Source organism: Cuculus canorus, chromosome 4 (genome assembly GCF_017976375.1).
Source record: "Cuculus canorus isolate bCucCan1 chromosome 4, bCucCan1.pri, whole genome shotgun sequence".
Lineage (NCBI taxonomy): Eukaryota > Metazoa > Chordata > Aves > Cuculiformes > Cuculidae > Cuculus > Cuculus canorus.
The window spans coordinates 54,865,840-54,882,849 of record NC_071404.1 but is presented as its reverse complement, the minus strand read 5'-3'; the positions used below and the strand labels follow the sequence as shown (position 1 = coordinate 54,882,849).

The following is a 17,010-nucleotide window of genomic DNA, read 5'->3' as shown; positions in this document are numbered from 1 at the left end:
AAGAAAGTGCTTTGGTGTTCACTGAGGAATATCTTTCTGGGAGATAATCCCACACACTGCCAAGTCATTTCCTGGGAGTTGTTTTCCAGGACCAGTCATTAATGTTTTTTCTTACATAAAGGAACATTCAAGTATTTTGTCTAAAACAGCAAAGAAACAGCCTGGAATAAGTGTCTGAAGGAAAGAAAGGTCAGAGGCTTTAAAGTGTGGGTTGTGGGTTACGCTTTAGCTAAGAACATACAATTTTCTCCTGTAATGTAGTAACACACATCACTGTGCAAACTTAGATTTGTTAAATGTTTCATTAAATGAAAATTGAATGTTTCCTTTGCAGTTAAAGAAAACTTGCAGTGGGCTTAATAAGTGCCAGTACTTCAGTCAAGTGAGAGAGTGCTGCCCTATCCTCAAACCCAAACTTTCTGCTACTGAGACAGTATTAACATGGTTCACTTGAAATTGTTGATATTATAGCTTTCCATAAAAGAGAAATACTGCTTTACCTTGTGATTTGCTTTTAGAATTCTTGAAAGTCTAACTAAATAGTGTAGAGATCTAAATAGCAATAAAATATTGTCTTGACCAGTTTGGTAGCAGATTAATTAAATACTGGAGCCTAAATACTGGTAGGCACCCATCACCTCTATCACACCCTTAAAGTACATATAACACCGGTCTCAATTTGACTGTGTTGATAAAACCTAGCTTTTTTTTTTCCGTTGTTAATTAATTTTTAGAGCTAATTTCAGTTTTACTCATTCTGGCTACTTAGAGCTGTCTGCCACCATTCATGAACTTAACCATCCCAAAAATGTGTAGCTTGAGGCTTGACAAGAACAATAGTTACTTTTTAAATTTTACTAGGTAATCTAATTATATGAAAAATTGCAAAAGTGAATGCATGGAAACAAAACCAAATTTGTGAAAAAGAAATGTTAGATGTTCAGGATGAAGTGTGTTTATTCTAAACAGAGTTATGTATTTCCAGCTGAAATTGAATGAACCACAAATTGTATTGTCCATCATAAACTTTTTCAGAAGTGTTTCCTGATATTTACACCATTAAAAATATGGAGAATGACAGTGTTAGATGTTTGGTTTAAATTTATGGAGGACTGAGAGAAGCAAGTGTAAGTGTGGAAAGAACCCACAGATAATTCAAGGGCTATTTGTTATCAGAAAGTTAAATCTTTAATTTGCTTTTCTTATTAGTAGCCTACTTGGCATCATTTAAATAAATTAAAAGTTAAAGAGGGCAAACTTGAGTGTACTGAACAGACATGTAGAAAAAGCCCTTTCCCCCTTTTCACACTTCTTGGCTGTTTCTGTCTTTCTTTTGTATTTGATTTGGTGCCAAATGATCAGCATTTAAAATGGAAAGAAAATGTTGTCTAGAACTTGATAGGCAAGGGGAAAACTGAAAACTTCACCACAGCACTGTTCTAGCAGGAGGAAAGGAAGCCAGCAGTGCTGCAGTCTTCAGTACAGCTCTGGTTGAACATTTCCTTAGGACAGAATTAAAACACGGTTATCCAGCTTGTTAAGCCATTTAATTTACTCACCCTAAAAGTTAATTTAAGAGATTGGCTGATGTACAAGTGCCTTACTGAATGTGTCATTAGCAGCATAAAGGTATTGTGAAGAGGAGCTTGCACTGGGCATCCTGTGGTGGTGCTTGGCTCACTCTCTATGCAGACCCTTTAGGCTGGTTCTCATTTTGTGCCAGCATTTTTCTCCTAGCGGATTCTGGGCACTTGTTAACAGAGCAGATACTGTTTGTCTCTGAAAACCTCAGGAAATGCCTATATAAAAGGCATTATGCTGGAGTTATTTAACCAAATTCTATTTTGATTTTTAACTTTTAAATGTATTAAGTGGCTCTTAAGTGAATGAAATTCCCCTTTCCCACATCCCTTGATTTACAGTACCTTGTAAATTCCAGTGTGGGCAAGGGATCATTACAATTGGGAGTATGACAGTTAAACAGGCAACAAGTGCTGCATTGTAGCTTCTTTCTTCAGCTGGTAGCAAATAGCATGTCTCTGATTTTTGACACTTTCTAACTGTGAGAAACAGAAAAGTACAAAGGCAGATGATAGTTATGCACATGTAGGACGAGGATTGGTATGGGTCTTTTGTTGGAAGAGTGACATTACTTCATCTCCTCTCCTGCAATCAAATTTGAGATGCTAAACAATTATATGCTTCAATTTCCAACCTTTTGTCTCTATTACTGCAGTGTTGACTGAAGTTAGAATGGGAGAAATACCTTACTCAATATCAAATCATGCTTCAGAAATTCATTTTTGACAGAAACACACTTGTACTTGTGTGATGTGGTTTTTATATATATATATATTCCCTCAGTGGTTTCATATATGTGTTTTATTGTCTGTTAAATGCTGTAACAGTATAAAATATACAGGACACTTTAATCTGTCTAATAATTTGCAACTCATTTATTTCTTGTCTTGGAAAAAGTTAGATAAGTTGTTAGTCAAAGCCTAAAAAAATCTGTCTTTATAGCAGAGAAACAAATTCCAAATTGTAACTTCTCATTGTTATATTATTTTTTGTCTAGATATGTTATGTTGCTATAAATATGCTGTCTAGACAATTTTTACAAGTTACTGAAGCAAAGTAGTCGTTCTTATTGCATCACACTAGCTAATTGATAAAATACACTATCTCCAAAACAAAGACAAATAGTCCCGGTTTTCCATGAGATCTTTCTGACTCTTTTCAAGGCAAGAGAGAGAAGGTCAAATTCAAGATTCTTTTTGTATAACGTATTCCTAGCCTGGAAAAAGAAAAAAAATTATATGAAAGTAACATTTTCTCTCTCTCTGCACACTATCAAAAATGCATTTCTTCTTATATGAAGACTGAGGTGCTTGAACCTGACTGCCCGCTAACCACTGAATTTATGTCAATTTGTTGTCATCTTTCTCAGGTCTTTAAAAATGCCTTACCAGAGAAGCAAGCCGTTGCATGCTGAAGCTAGTTTCTTGTTATAAACCTGTCTTAAGCCCAAAATGGATACCCATGAAACTTCATGGGGTGATCTAAAGATTAGGTGTTGTGTACAATATTTCAGGACAGGTGCATTCGTTCTTCTAAAGACAGATACATTTAGTTAGAATGGCCTAATGAAACTTCTGGAAAGTAAGCAGAAATTAGGCAAAAAAAATATTGAGATGTTTTCACTGTACATCTTTTAGATTCTACATTTCCTTGTAAGAATTCTCTGAAGAAAACTGATTGAACAAGTGGAATGAAAACTGAAGATGTTTTTTCTTTGCAGGGATGGAGGGACTGCTTATGATTCCCAGTATGGTTCTCTTTCGTGTTTGTTTTGTTAAGGCATCACCCTCCCTTCTGTATTCAGATTCAAAGCCTACTGGAATCATCAGGCGCCTCTTTGTTGCCTCTAAAGAGGAAGAGATTAAGCTTGGAATTTGAAGACATTTAAAGGCTTAGTTAATCAGCAACGATGCTGCCAGTTGTAACTCTACCCAAGGCATAATTGAGTCGTCATTATTTTATTCTGTAAAGTCTGTATTATTTAGCCCTTTTTATCATTGTATATATGCATGTTTACCTTCAGCAGCAGAAAGTATCCCAGCTGCTGTTGACAGTACATTGCTCTTCACACAGCCCAAGACAGACACTTGGACTGCCAGCCAGGAGTTGTGTTGTGCTGTTGTAAATCTGCCCCCATCAGCAGCTTTGATTAGTTTGCACTGAATGCCTCAGGTACAGCAGAGATGACCTAAATATTCCCTATTTACAGCTAGGTATGAAAGAGGAAAATTAAAGATACAGGCTTAGGACTGGAATTTGAGTGTTCCTTTTCCTCATCTGAAGTAGCTGTCAGGGAAAGCAGGCTATTTCTGAAACTCCAAATAGGTTCTCTTTTTTTTTTTTAATCTACTGAGACATGTAATGTAATAAATTAAAATTACATTTATTAGAAATTTTAGTTGGTTGTTTGATGTAGACATTGTTTGGCCCACCTGCGTGCCTTACTGCACAGAGGTCTGGATGTTTCTGAGATGAGGATTGTGGAGGCCTCAGCTTTACCTGTCAAAATGCGTCTGACTTCTGAGAGATGCTGGCGAGCAGGATCTTGGCTCTTCTCAGTGATCTGGGAGATCTGTAAGGACAGGAAAGATGGGAGATGGTGAACCTGAACACTGGAGTGGTGCCATAAGGCTCGAGAGTTTCCTTCAGGCATGTCAGTCTTTGCAGTTATACTGTCTTTGTGAGCTGCACCTCTGAAAGAGCTCCCTTGTCCTTGCATGAGGTTGCATGGGTTAGGTTGTATCTCTATCGTTCAGGACTACTGCATTTTATTATGTTATTGTAGAATTATCAATTTCTGGGGCTGTTTTACAGCTCTGAGATAGTGTTTTATATAGCCTGGTATTCCAGTTCAGAGACTCTGAAGTAGTGATAACTGAAATAGAGATGGTAATGAACTAATAAATGTTTGTTACGGGTCCAGGAGGAGACTTGTATGAGGATACTGCCAAACAGAATGGTATTAGTGAATTTGGCAGTTACGGTATCCGTACTGCTTGTCTGGGGCAATAATGTTTTGCTTTTCCCTAAACTGTATCTGAATAAGCGTTTGAAGAGAACAGACTGACTGACTGCTTCGGGAGGGCATGTGTCCGTTGTGAGCAAGTTCCAAAGACTTTTTTCCTGAGGTTAAAGAAGAAATGAGACAACACTGACAGTTAAAGTAGTGTTAGTAAAACGTACCGCAAATCACAAAGAAAGGTTTTTCACTATCAAGTGTTTCTTTGAACATTTTTCAACATCTAGGGCAATATTTAGACTTGGAACAGGGTAGAATCTTTCAGAAAGACTCATGCTTTTTTATATTCAAGCCAACTGTTCTGGATCTTTTAAAAAAAAAGTATATCTGTTCACTAACAGCTTTTTTGTTTTCTATTGAACCAAAAATAGGATAGGTTTGCATTCTGCATTTTAATTTTACAATCCATTCAGTTGTATTGGGTGAATTGAATATATTTTGGTCAGTATAAATCAGCTGTGTTACAACAGCTAAATCTCTGTAATTGAGTTTTAATTTTCTAGTGCTTACTCTCAGCCTGGACTTTTTTTTTTTTTGATCTATGATTTATAAGCGGAAAATTTTAAATACAGATGTTTAAAATGTATTACTTGGAGAAATTTGAGTATTTCCTCTTACTTTTATTCACAGAAAATTTATTCTGAAACTAGCTTAATGCAATAAGCTAGTTTTGGTTATTGTAGGCTCATTTTCAAATCTTTCCATGTAAGTCCTTTACATTACTGTTGTATTTTTGTACAGAATGGAAAGCACTCCTTTTTGGCCAGATCTGAGTGTAAAGAATTTTCCCTTGATCTTGTTAGAGCAGTAAGTTCTGGGGTTTTTGTTTCTTACATTGTACGTGTCTGCATAAAGTTGTGAGGTTTGTGTTTTGTACTGTAACTCTTAACTAGGCACTGTTTTGTTGCTATGGGAGACTTCAGGTGTTCCTATCTTTCCCTTGGTGTTAAAGTGCCATTTAATTTATCTCTAGCCCTTTAATATAAGTAGCTGACTAAAAAGCATCTAGTGTCTGGTTCTGCTTTGTGACATATGGAAAGTGTTGTTTAAAAAGCTCTAGACTAATCAACTTGATTACACTGTGCTTTGAGTGGTGAACTCTTGACTGAAATCATACAGCAAATCAGGCTGCGGAGGTTTCTGTAGCATATGTTAACAAATTTAAAACTAATATAATCTTGTGGCAGTGGATGAGAAGTGCAAAATCTGGTTAATGTTTCTCCTCCTGCTTCTAAAGAATCTGTTTTTCTTCTGACTCTTTCAGAGTATATGAACACTTGTACCCTGGTAATATTTTTGTCACAGCAGTCTTTTTTTTGTATTCTGGTACAGTTTGTTACTCCTTTCCTCCCAATTTGCCCTTTAATTACAACCTGTCACAAGCATGTCTGTGAAAGTGAATAATGTGTACAGAGCAACCCTGGTGCCTAGCCCCAAGGGTGCTGGGAAAGATGGTGCTCAAGCTGCGTTATGTTATTAGAATCTTTGATGTAGACAGTCTGAAAATGTGGTGTGCTTGCTGTATGACATTCAGCATACACAAAAGCTGTGATTTTACTGCTTGGAACAGGGTACTAGCAACACTTTGATAAATGCTCCCATGTGCAGATTAGTTCTTTGTAAGAAGAACTGCTTCATAAGGATCAGTCTTATTGTGCTGTTTGTATTGAGAGCAACACCAATACAAGGTAGAATGCTTAATATTTTCCCAAATTGTGATACGAATTTGCTGTGATCTTGTCTGGCTTTGAAAGCCTGACTTCTTGCATCTGCATGAGTCTTAGGTGACTACTTTCAAATGCAAATTACCGATGTCTGGCTCAGTTATACTCATTAGAAAGAGTGTTTTATGTAGCATTGATTGATGCACTACTTAGTAGAGGAACAATGTTTCCAAAGTCTTCACCAAAGCCATTACATAGTAGTCATTAAACTTGTTGCTCAGATATTCATCCTTTCATATATAATGTTTGCTGTGAAAGTTGCAAGATGAAGTTCGATTTAAACACTGGATGTGACCAGTAAAAACACAGTAACTGAACTTCCTTGGGAAGTATGCTTTGAGGAAAGGCCACCTGAGGTAGAAAGGAAAAAGCTTTAAGTCTTGTAGCATCCTTTAATCCTCTACTTGAGATAAACATAACTCTGTTTCTCCTTAAGTACTGGTCTTGTCTGATTGAAAAATGGAAGCATTACAGAGGACTATGATCCATTGGTGGTATGGGGCAACAGAAGTAACACAAGCATATGATAAATCTGGAGAAAGTATGATATCCCTATAAATGACAGAGGTTCATTTCTTTTTAAAATCAACCTGTATAGTGGATATTTCATTTACCCTTTTTACATTTCGATGAATCACTCTTTAAAATGTAGGTGGTTTATGGATCACTAAGGATGATGTAATCCCTTTGCTTATCTCCTCACCATGCTACATTCGGTCTTAAGAGCACCTCCATAAATTAGGGGATTACAAGTTACATATTTGAGTGCCTGTTATTAAACTTATAACACAATTTATATTAAAATTATATCACACTTTATGATAGCTCTTATAAAGGAAACAGAGCCCATGTGTGAAGTCCAAGGTGGCAGTTTATTCAGTTGAAGGTCTGTGCCATTAATTCATAAGAGCACCTTGGGCTTTTGTTTTGACGCATAAAATTTTGCTCTTTTTGGATCACTTATTTTCAATATTTTAAGAAACATTAGTTATTTTTTTTCTTAGATTTCAGTTACTGGTATTTGATCATAAATGAAGGTCACGTTGGGAGGAAAGACTGTGTAGCTATTTCAAATAGTGCTTCCTCTCATGCTCCTACATCAGCGCATATCCCAGAAACAGAACTTCCATGTGTTTTGAAAATACTAGCTTCATACAGTATATTTTGGCAGGGAATGATACCAGGTGGTGGTGGAACATTTCAGAAACATGGTGAACAAGTTCCCACTCTTGTCTGTGTTGGCCAGATTAATTTGTCTGAGAGAGGAGGCACAAACATATATAGATTGAGGAAAAGAACTGCAAAAAGACAGTGCTTTAATTAGGAAGATTGCAATGCTAATCAGACAACTGCTTCTAAATATGCTTTTTACTGAAAGTTACAGTTTCTACTTTCAGTGACACAATGTCCCATCTGCAAGAAGGGTTGCAGGAAGGATCTGGGAAACTGCAGGCCTGTCAGTCTGACCTCAGTGCCAGGGAAAGTCATGGAACAGGTAATCTTGAGTGCTATCATGAAGCACATGCAAGAGAACCGGGTGATCAGGCCCAGTCCACATGGGTTTACAAAAGGCAGATCTTGCCAAACTAACCTGATCACCTTCTATGACAAAATGACTCAACTACTGGATGGGGGAAAGGCTGTGGATGTAGTCTTCTTGGACTTCAGTAAAGCCTTTGACACAGTTTCTCACAGCATTCTGCTTCAGAAACTGTCAGCCTCTGGTCTGGATGGGCACACACTCTCCTGGGTTGAAAACTGGTTGGATGGCCGTGCCCAGAGAGTGGTGGTAAATGGAGTTAACTCCAGCTGGAGGCCAGTCACAAGTGGGGTTCCTCAGGGCTCGGTACTGGGTCCAGCCCTGTCTTTATCAATGACCCGGATGAAGGCATTGAGTGCACCTGTAGCAAGTTTGCAGATGACACTAAGCTGGGTGGAAGTGTGGATCTGCTGGAGGGTAGGGAGGCTCTGCAAAGGGATCTGAACAGGCTGGACTGCTGGGCTGAGACCAATGGCATGAGGTTCAACAAGGCCAAATGCCGGGTCCTGCACTTGGGGCACAACAACCCTATGCAGTGCTACAGACTGGAGGAAGAGTGGCTGTAGAGCTGCACAGAGGAGAAGGACCTGGGGGTAATGGTTGACAGCCGACTGAACATGAGCCAGCAGTGTGCCCAGGTGGCCAAGAAGGCCAGTGGCATCTTGGCTTATATCAGAAACAGTGTGACCAGCAGGTCCAGGGAGGTTATTCTCCCTCTGTACTCAGCACTGGTGAGACCGCACCTCGAATACTGTGTTCAGTTCTGGACCCCTCACCACAAGAAGGATGTTGAGGCTCTGGAGCGTGTCCAGAGAAGAGCAACGAAGCTGGTGAGGGGGCTGAAGAACAAGTCTTATAAGGAGTGGCTGAGAGAGCTGGGGTTGTTTAGCCTGGAGAAGAGGAGGCTGAGGGGAGACCTTATTACTCTCTACAGCTACCTGAAAGGAGGTTGTGGAGAGGAAGGAGCTGGCCTCCTCTCCCAAGTGACAGAGGACAGGACAAGGGGGAATGGCCTCAAGCTGCGCCAGAGGAGGTTCAGGCTGGATATCAGAAAAAAATTCTTCACAGAAAGGGTCATCGGGCTCTGCAACAGGCTGCCCAGGGAGGTGGTTGAGTCACCTTCCCTGGAGGTGTTTAAGGAACGGGTTGATGAAGTGCTTAGGGACATGGTTTAAGGGAGTGTTAGGAATGGTTGGACTCGATGATCCAGTGGGTCCTTTCCAACCTGGTGATTCTATGATTCTATGAATGTGGGAAGGCAGGAGGTAAAATTAGGAACATCTTTAATCACATCAAATCCTGTTACGCTATGAGTGAAACCTTGGCTCTTCTCTTCTTTGCATTGTGGAGGCAGATGTATGTGCCAAGGTCTTGGAGGCTGATATTTGGAGTGGCAGCTCTCAGCTTATGGCAATATGTATGCCTCTGGGCTCTGACTTGCAACTAATTCCTGCAGTAGCAGGGTAAATCCAGTAGAAGTACTTTTCCTGCTCACTGGATTTACCCTGGCTGTGTGTTCAGAGGCAATATTTTGAGCTGTATTTGCAACTTTTCTCTCTGAAGCTATGTAGACAACTGCGGACAGTTCTGTGACCACTTAAATAAAAAAGAAGAAAGCAGTTCCTCTTGTCGTAGATCGTCCTGTCATGCTCTTGTGCTTTCTGCCTCTGGTTTTCTAACAGCTAGAGATTCTGCAGTGCTTGTTTTGCAGAGACCTTCCACAAAGCAAGAGATTCCTTATCATAAGGTTATAAAGGAACTTCTTGTCATATGCAGTGAAGAAAATCTATTTCCAGCCATACTTTGGTTACTAAAGCAGTTCTAAAACACAGCAAGATGTAGGCCTTAATGCTCAAACCCTAAATACAAAACATTTGTTTGCATATTTTTGGATTACATGGAATGGTACTTATGTTATGGCTACTGCATCCAAAAACTTGGAGCAGAGTTTACCATTTATTACCAAAGTGTGAAATGATCAATAAAAGTATCAGTAGACAAATGAAAACTCTCTGCTGCCATATGGGACATTGTACTCGGCAAATAACGTGCTGCTACCTGTTGTTGCCGTTTTTAATTTCTGCCAGCTATGAGCAGCCGATGGTGTCCAAGACAGTGCACTGTCCATTAGTCACAGGTGGAGAGCACTATGAGGTGACAAATATGTACATATGAAGTAGAGATGTCTAGTATGAGGATCGCACTAGGAATATATACTATTTTTGTAGCTCATGGTATGCACAGCTGAGCACTATTTTAGAAAAGAGAGGTAGCCTTGTCTATGTTTCACTATACACCACATCTTTATGGAATGTGATTATATTGAGAGGTCGTTGGACTCTCCTAGTGATATCTCTGAGTAAGTTACACTACATCTGCATCAGAGAGGCTATCTAAAAGCATGGCATTTACTTTTCTCGTGAAAACTGGCATACACATATGGTCTGACTTGACTATTAGCTGTTTTAATTGTTTGATTGTGGGGATTTTTTCATTTCATCCTTTGAATCCTGCACTGACTGACCCAAACTAATAGGAGAAGAGATGATTAAACTTAGTTTTAGTCTGGCTTAGACAAGTACATGAAACAAACACGACAGCCAAAATGTCCTGACTGAGCCACTGTGACCACTTATTCTGCTTCAACAAGTCCTTAGTGGTTACAGATCATGTACTGGTTGCTCACCCCCTGGTTAAATCCATCCTAAAATGCAGAGAGAGGAATGCAGTAGCTGTGTTTGACACATAAGTGGACAGAAATTAATTCCTTGCATATATAAAATACCTTCAGTGTAAAGTAAAAGTTCTGGCTATGGAAGGAGTTTAAAACTTTGCTACTATGAACTCTTACTTGTTAATTGTACTTGATCAGATAATCATGTAGCATATCTTGTTCTGCCTTAGTATCTGTTATACTATCAAAGGTAATTAGAAAGGATGTAAATGTAAAAAGAAATCCCATGTACTAAGTTTGGATGGGCTGCCTACTGCTGTTCTTGAGTTGATAAATGAGTTGTTTGTGTTAAGTTAGTTAATCGGACATCCTGCTTCCACTGGGTTCTGGAATAGTATCACAAATCATTTTAAAGGGTCAAAAAGGTAATTACAAATGTTTTACATAGCCGATTTGGAAGCACTTGGTGATTTTGCAAATGGTGCTAATTTGTCAATCAAGTATAAAGCAACAACCTGAAAGACTGAGCTTGCAGGGCAGTCTTTCTCACAGCCTTTGGGAATAAGATAAAACTATTCTAGTCTCTCTGAATCCATTTTGGTGGCTTTCTTTTAAAGTGTTGCAATCAGTATTTAAAAGGCAAGTTTGACATATGATACACAAAATACTATTCCTTTGGTTTGGGATTTTGATATTTTGATACATGTTTCTTGTTATTTTTATTTTTTAATCATTATTACTATTTTGATACACAAAATATTGTTTCTTCATCAATGTAGCAACTTTTCATGAAGCTGCTACACCAAAACTGAGAACTCCTGTGTTTGGTTTATGAAAGAAATCAATTGGTGAGAGAGGCTTTCAGGGACTGGGGTGGGGGTAGAGTGTGTTTGCACTATGTAACCTGCCTATGGGCAGAATCAGGGGGCAGGGAAGAGTAGTAAACCCGAAATTCATGTCTGACACCTGTGAAATTAAGTCATGTCAGACAAGTTTGACAGGTAACTAAATGTTTATACTGTCAAATGGTGATGCTTTTACACTTGGGAACCTACAGCTGGGAGTTAGATTAATGCAGAGAAAAGTATCTGTTATTTCATGCTTTGACAGAGGTTCCAGTGATTACTCTGAGATTTAATAATCCTGTTAGACTGAGTTAAAATCCTGCCTAAGCAGAGATAAATAAAGTTCATGGTTTTCAATGTGACACTTTCATGTCCACTAAATTCATCCCAGCTCTTTCAACAGACAGGCATGAGTTTCTGTGTTGCATTAGTTGGTGCAAAGAAAGAACTTCTAGGGTCTGATAATTTTTTGTTTTGTTTTACCTGCATTACTTCACAAACGTTATTTTTATTTTAACGATTATAATATAAAGTGTGCTAATGATATATCTGCTTCAGTTTGCAGCTCATCTAGTGAAGAACAAGTACCCAAGGGTCTGCATCCTAGATGGAGGAATCAACAAGATCAAGCCAACTGGTCTTCTTACTGTTCCTTCTCCACAAATTTAAGTGACTATAAACATTCAAGGAAATTTGTCTGAACAGGGAAATCTTACTGTACAACATGGATATCATGAATCCAAAGGGCATTATGGTGTCTTCACTGTCCAGCCTATCCTGATGATCAGTGTCTTATCCTGCAGATCTAGAGAACAGGAGCTTTGCCTTTGTTCTTTGATATAGAGCTTCAGTTGAAACATAAAACTGTGAAGCTTTAAGCTTTCTGAGAAACCTTTTCTAGCATTGATGTATTGCACATCTGGTTGAGCAAGTCTGAACACAAAAAGAGTAATTCAACTGGCATTTGGTATCTTATGAATATTTCTGCAGAACAAAATAAAGTGGCACTTGGTGGCTCTAAGCTGTTCTTAAACAGATTATTTTTCAAAAGTATTTTACTGTGAATATTATAAGTAACAAGCTGAAACTGTGCCCTCTGAGTGTGTATCCTATGAAAAGGCATGTTGTCTAATATTTTAAATAGTAATTGCTGTATCTTGTGACCTACTTTCTTTTTGAGAAAACATTTTTTCCTCTGCATTGGAAATAAAGATGTGTCCCAGATTGAAAGTCACTGTAAGACCTACTGCTGAGTCAATCCAAATGGTATCATGTCCTGCAGAAGTGGAAAAGGAGATTTTAACATTATATTGCAATAACACAGCAAACACAACAATTTCTGATACAATTGCATTTACCAGAAAGATAGGCTTTTGACTATGTCTTATGATTATAGACCAGTTATTCCACAAATAATAGTGCTTTTCCATTTTAGAAAACATTCCGAAGTAATCACTCTTGTGTGAACTGGAGGTGCAAAGTTCTCTTTGGTTCTCTACCCTTTGACCTAGTTGTCTCAAATTGAGTCATGTTTTTAAACGTGAACTTTCAGCCTGACAGATCGAGACAGCAAACTTATTTCTAAACTGAACTGGATGGAAGATGAGTGAAGCAGGCTTCCACAAAGGGCATAAGGTGACTGTAGACTAACAATGTGGAAAATATTTTGTGATAAGAAGCCAGAAGTACTGAAAACACTATCAGAAACAGGAATTGACATCTCTGTCACTGAGAAGCTAAAAATAAATTTGATTCGGTCAAATGCCACCTTTCAGGAGACGTAGAAAAGCTCCCATCCTGATTTCCTCCCCTCTAAATCCTAGGTTAGCTTTGCTAGCTTGTCAGGTCCATTATTCAAATTTAGTCTGGAAAATGCAGCCTCTCCCAGTCTGTTTTTTCCTACAATTCTAAAAACATTCTGAACCAGCTCCAGCCACCCGCATCCATAGCTTCCTGTCAGGACAGACAGATTCACTGCAGGGTACCTACGTGGGCATCTAAGGAGAACAGAGCAAAGGTGTTAACCCTCTTTTGTCAGTCTCACACCTATTGATCATTGCAGAATATGGAATATTTACTGTTAAACTGGAGTGCCCTTCCTTAGACCAGACACAGTCCTTTGTGATTTTAATTACACTTTGTGCCCAGTTTTCTTGGTTGGTTTTTGGGAGTTTTTTACAAGTAGGCATTTGTCCTATTTGGTCCACTGTTTTGAGCAAAGACTGAGACTATTTGTCCTTATCCTAGGAACCTCCCTTCTTGGACGCATCTTGTCTCCCTTTGTCATCCTTGTTTCTGTAAGTCTCAGTCATCTGTGTCCATGATACTTTCCCAGTTCAGGATGGGGAAAAACTCATAACTCACGTTCTGTATCAGAAAGGAGGGAAATTGCACTGTTTATTTGGCTTTAGGTTTTGTTAATGTGATTTACTTCAGGTACTTCTGATTTGGTTGTTGTTTTTTGCTTGTTTGTTTGGTTTTTAATTTCGAATGAATTTTCTATTTAGATTTATGTTCCTTCCTCTGGTAGCCTAAGGTATTTGGCAGACATACTTTCTGAAGTAGAAACAGTAACCATACCAGCTGGACAGAGACACATGCTTTCTTTTACTTAGGTGATTTATTTTTTCTCTCGTGAATAATCTCTAGAAGTCTGAAGGGCTAAATAATTTGTCACAGTGGGTAAGGGGTTAAATTCCAATACCATACTCTCCTTTTTTCTTTCTCTAGGCTTTAATCTGTTATTGGGCTAACTGACAAGACCACTAAATTTCAATTTGTTGCCATCCTTTTCGTAGATATTCTCTGTGTCGGCATAATACAATGATGCAATGTTATTTTTGTGACCTTCTGGATATCGGTATCTAGACTTTCCTTGCTGTTCCACCCAGATAAGGAAGATGCTTATCGGAGTATCCCATAGCTGGACCAGAGCTGCACTGCAAACAACTCAGCAAAACAAAAAACAAACAAAAACAAAATCACATGAGCTCTTCAGTAGCAGCATCACTTATGTTATTATTCAGAGATGTACTTTGTAAGCCTGTTAGTTTTGTGGCCTGAGACATACTTGGTGTTCCAATTTGCAGGATGTGAATGTTGTCCAGAATATCCCTTCCTTAGATTTAATTTACATTTTTGGTAGCTTATCAAGATACTTTAGTTAATAAGAAGACTAGCTATGAAGACTAGCTATATCTTTATTTAGCTTTCACAGTATTCAGATTAAGTTACTAGGAAGTTTGGGAATTGTGTGGGCAAGTGTGGCCTTTTAATCTCCTATTTATCTTTGCTGATGAGTCACACTGGCCTCTCCCACTGTTGTGTTAGAAACTTAACTATTGCCATCAGTCTTATCTTGCTATTTTTAATTCCTTCTTATGGATCCAACTTGCAAAAATTGACTGAAAGAATTACTCTTCCCAAAAGAGTGTTTCCTTCCAGGGCAACTTGATCTGTGCCGGCTGAGCTAACATGAGATTTGTATATTTGAGTAGCAAAAGTAGAAAAAGGTCTTCCTTTTTCTTTGAATCCCAAGCTATAATGCCTGTGTTGTGATTTTAGGTTTCCGGCCTCAGTAGAGAGTTGGTGCCAGAAACTGCATTCTGTTTTGGAAAGTGTGTTTTGTTTGCCCTTCAAGTAACCATTAGACTTGAAGTTTGCTGCTGGTGGTGCCTTTTAAATCATAACACCAAATTACCTATTCATGTTCTGTGACAACAAAGTCTCTATTCCATTAATTTAGGTTTACAAATTCATCTTGTACTACCATAAGTAAGTGAGTGAACATAATTCAATATTGCAGTGTGGTTGTCTTATTACATCAGCGTTTAATAAACCGTTATGCAGAATTTAAAGGATCTGGTTCAAAAATAAGATCCACAGAGTATAATTACCAGTGAATCAAATTGTAAATATTTCTTGTAAAGCTTTTTCGCAAAGTGTCATTAGGCATAATGTTAAATCCATGTTCAGATTAACCTCTGGTAGTGATCTTGCACATGAAGGTAGAGAGACCTCAGGGCGTCTGCTCTTGTAATCCACATTTTACTTCTCTGGTGATAAGTGCTTATGTGCTTTAGGAGCTATATTCTGTAATGCATAGACATCAAGTTTCCAGACACAGTAATCTGTGTGAAAGAACAGATGCAGTAGAGCAGAGATCAATGTGGTAATCATTATGTTCAGTGGGAACAATCCAGAGAAAATTTATAGATCCCTGTTTTAATTAGTATTTCCAAACTGAAGCAGTATTAAATTTCTCTCTTCTATGTCTATCTAGGGTTTTCTGACACTACGTCATTTTAGAGAGGCAGCATCTGGTGGTGTCTGCTCTTGCCAGCTGAGCTGGCCAAAGGAGTAAAAGTCCTGCAAGTACAGAACAGGTACATGGAGTAATTGAGGGTTTTTTAGAGATCCAGTGATTATGTTAATAGCTTGAGTTATTGGGCTATTATTAAGTTATTATTATTCTTGCTACGAATTTTCGATATATCTTGCATAATCTGGGCTGCTTAGTTCCTCTCACTAAAATGGGGCTAATAACACATCCTAGTTTCACTCCATGTAGGAAAAAGAAATATAGTGAGCCCTGTGACCACTTGAAATGTCTGACTATGAGGACAATGCAGACACTAAGTACTTCTTGCCCAGAAACAAACTGTTTTCTTGGGAAGCCAAAAACAGATGACAACATGAGTTCTCCATCACCAATTTTGTTAACAATCCTTTCACTATTAAGTGCTATTATCTTAATGAATGATTTTCAGCATTGCCACAAAAAATTCACAGCCTCTATGAAGAATGTAGTATTAGTGATGAAGAAGCCCTCCTGTTACAAAATTTGTTGTAAACTTTGATTAGCTAAATCCAGCAATCATATTAATAGTGTATAATAAATATTCTTGTGTGGTTAGGCCATAATAAAATATGAGTTTTCAATTACTACAGTAAGTTGATTTTTTTCTTTAAATGTTGATCAAGATTGACACCTTATGTAAAATGAACCAAATGCCAAGCTTTACAACCCTAGAATAACAGCAATAAAGTCCTGGCATCGCTTATAAAGCACATGTCAGAGCATAATAAAAAAGTATTTTTACTATTTATTTTCTTTTTTTTTTTTCTTTTAGCAATTCAAGTGACTGTGTTGAATGCAGGAAAGTTACATGCAGAAGAGGAGATGTATAAACAGATGAGTTGGCCTGGGTCAAACTGTGTCCTGCTATGGCTTGTTAAGGCATAGAAACTGCCTGCTTCAGCAGTAATAGTTTTCTCACAGCTTCTAAGCAGGGAAATATAGGCACTGAGTCCTGCCTGAAGGGATAGCAGGGAGGTCCCATCTCACTGACGTGTTTATGTGCTACACAAAAATACCACAGCCTAAGGAGTGTCAGGCATTTTGGATGGATCTCTCTCTTCTTACCCCATCTACATTTTCTACACTTCGGATCTCCATTAAAAGGACTCAATAAGGGAAAATTATTTGTATTAACAGAGATAAATCTAGGCCAGAATTTCGACCATGTGACATTTAGCCTTTGCTAGTAGTCATTGTTTTAGATAAACTAGCATGTGATATCCTGCTATTATTCAGTTTTCCATAGTTTCAGACTGTCAGTATTCTT

The 17,010-nt window shown here is 38.2% G+C and overlaps 1 protein-coding gene across 4 annotated transcripts in view; it reads left to right on the top strand.

Moving 5' to 3' along the window:
* Window positions 1-16,457, top strand: part of TBCK (TBC1 domain containing kinase) — a 111,517-nt gene extending 95,060 nt beyond the window's left edge. For all 4 annotated transcript variants that reach the window (XM_054065469.1, XM_054065471.1, XM_054065470.1 and 1 more), the window contains exon 26: window positions 11,942-16,457. In XM_054065469.1, the coding sequence (XP_053921444.1) occupies window positions 11,942-12,052 (111 nt within the window). In that variant the 3' untranslated portion in view covers window positions 12,053-16,457. The remainder of the gene's footprint in view (window positions 1-11,941) is intronic.
* Window positions 16,458-17,010: the final 553 nt, after the last annotated feature.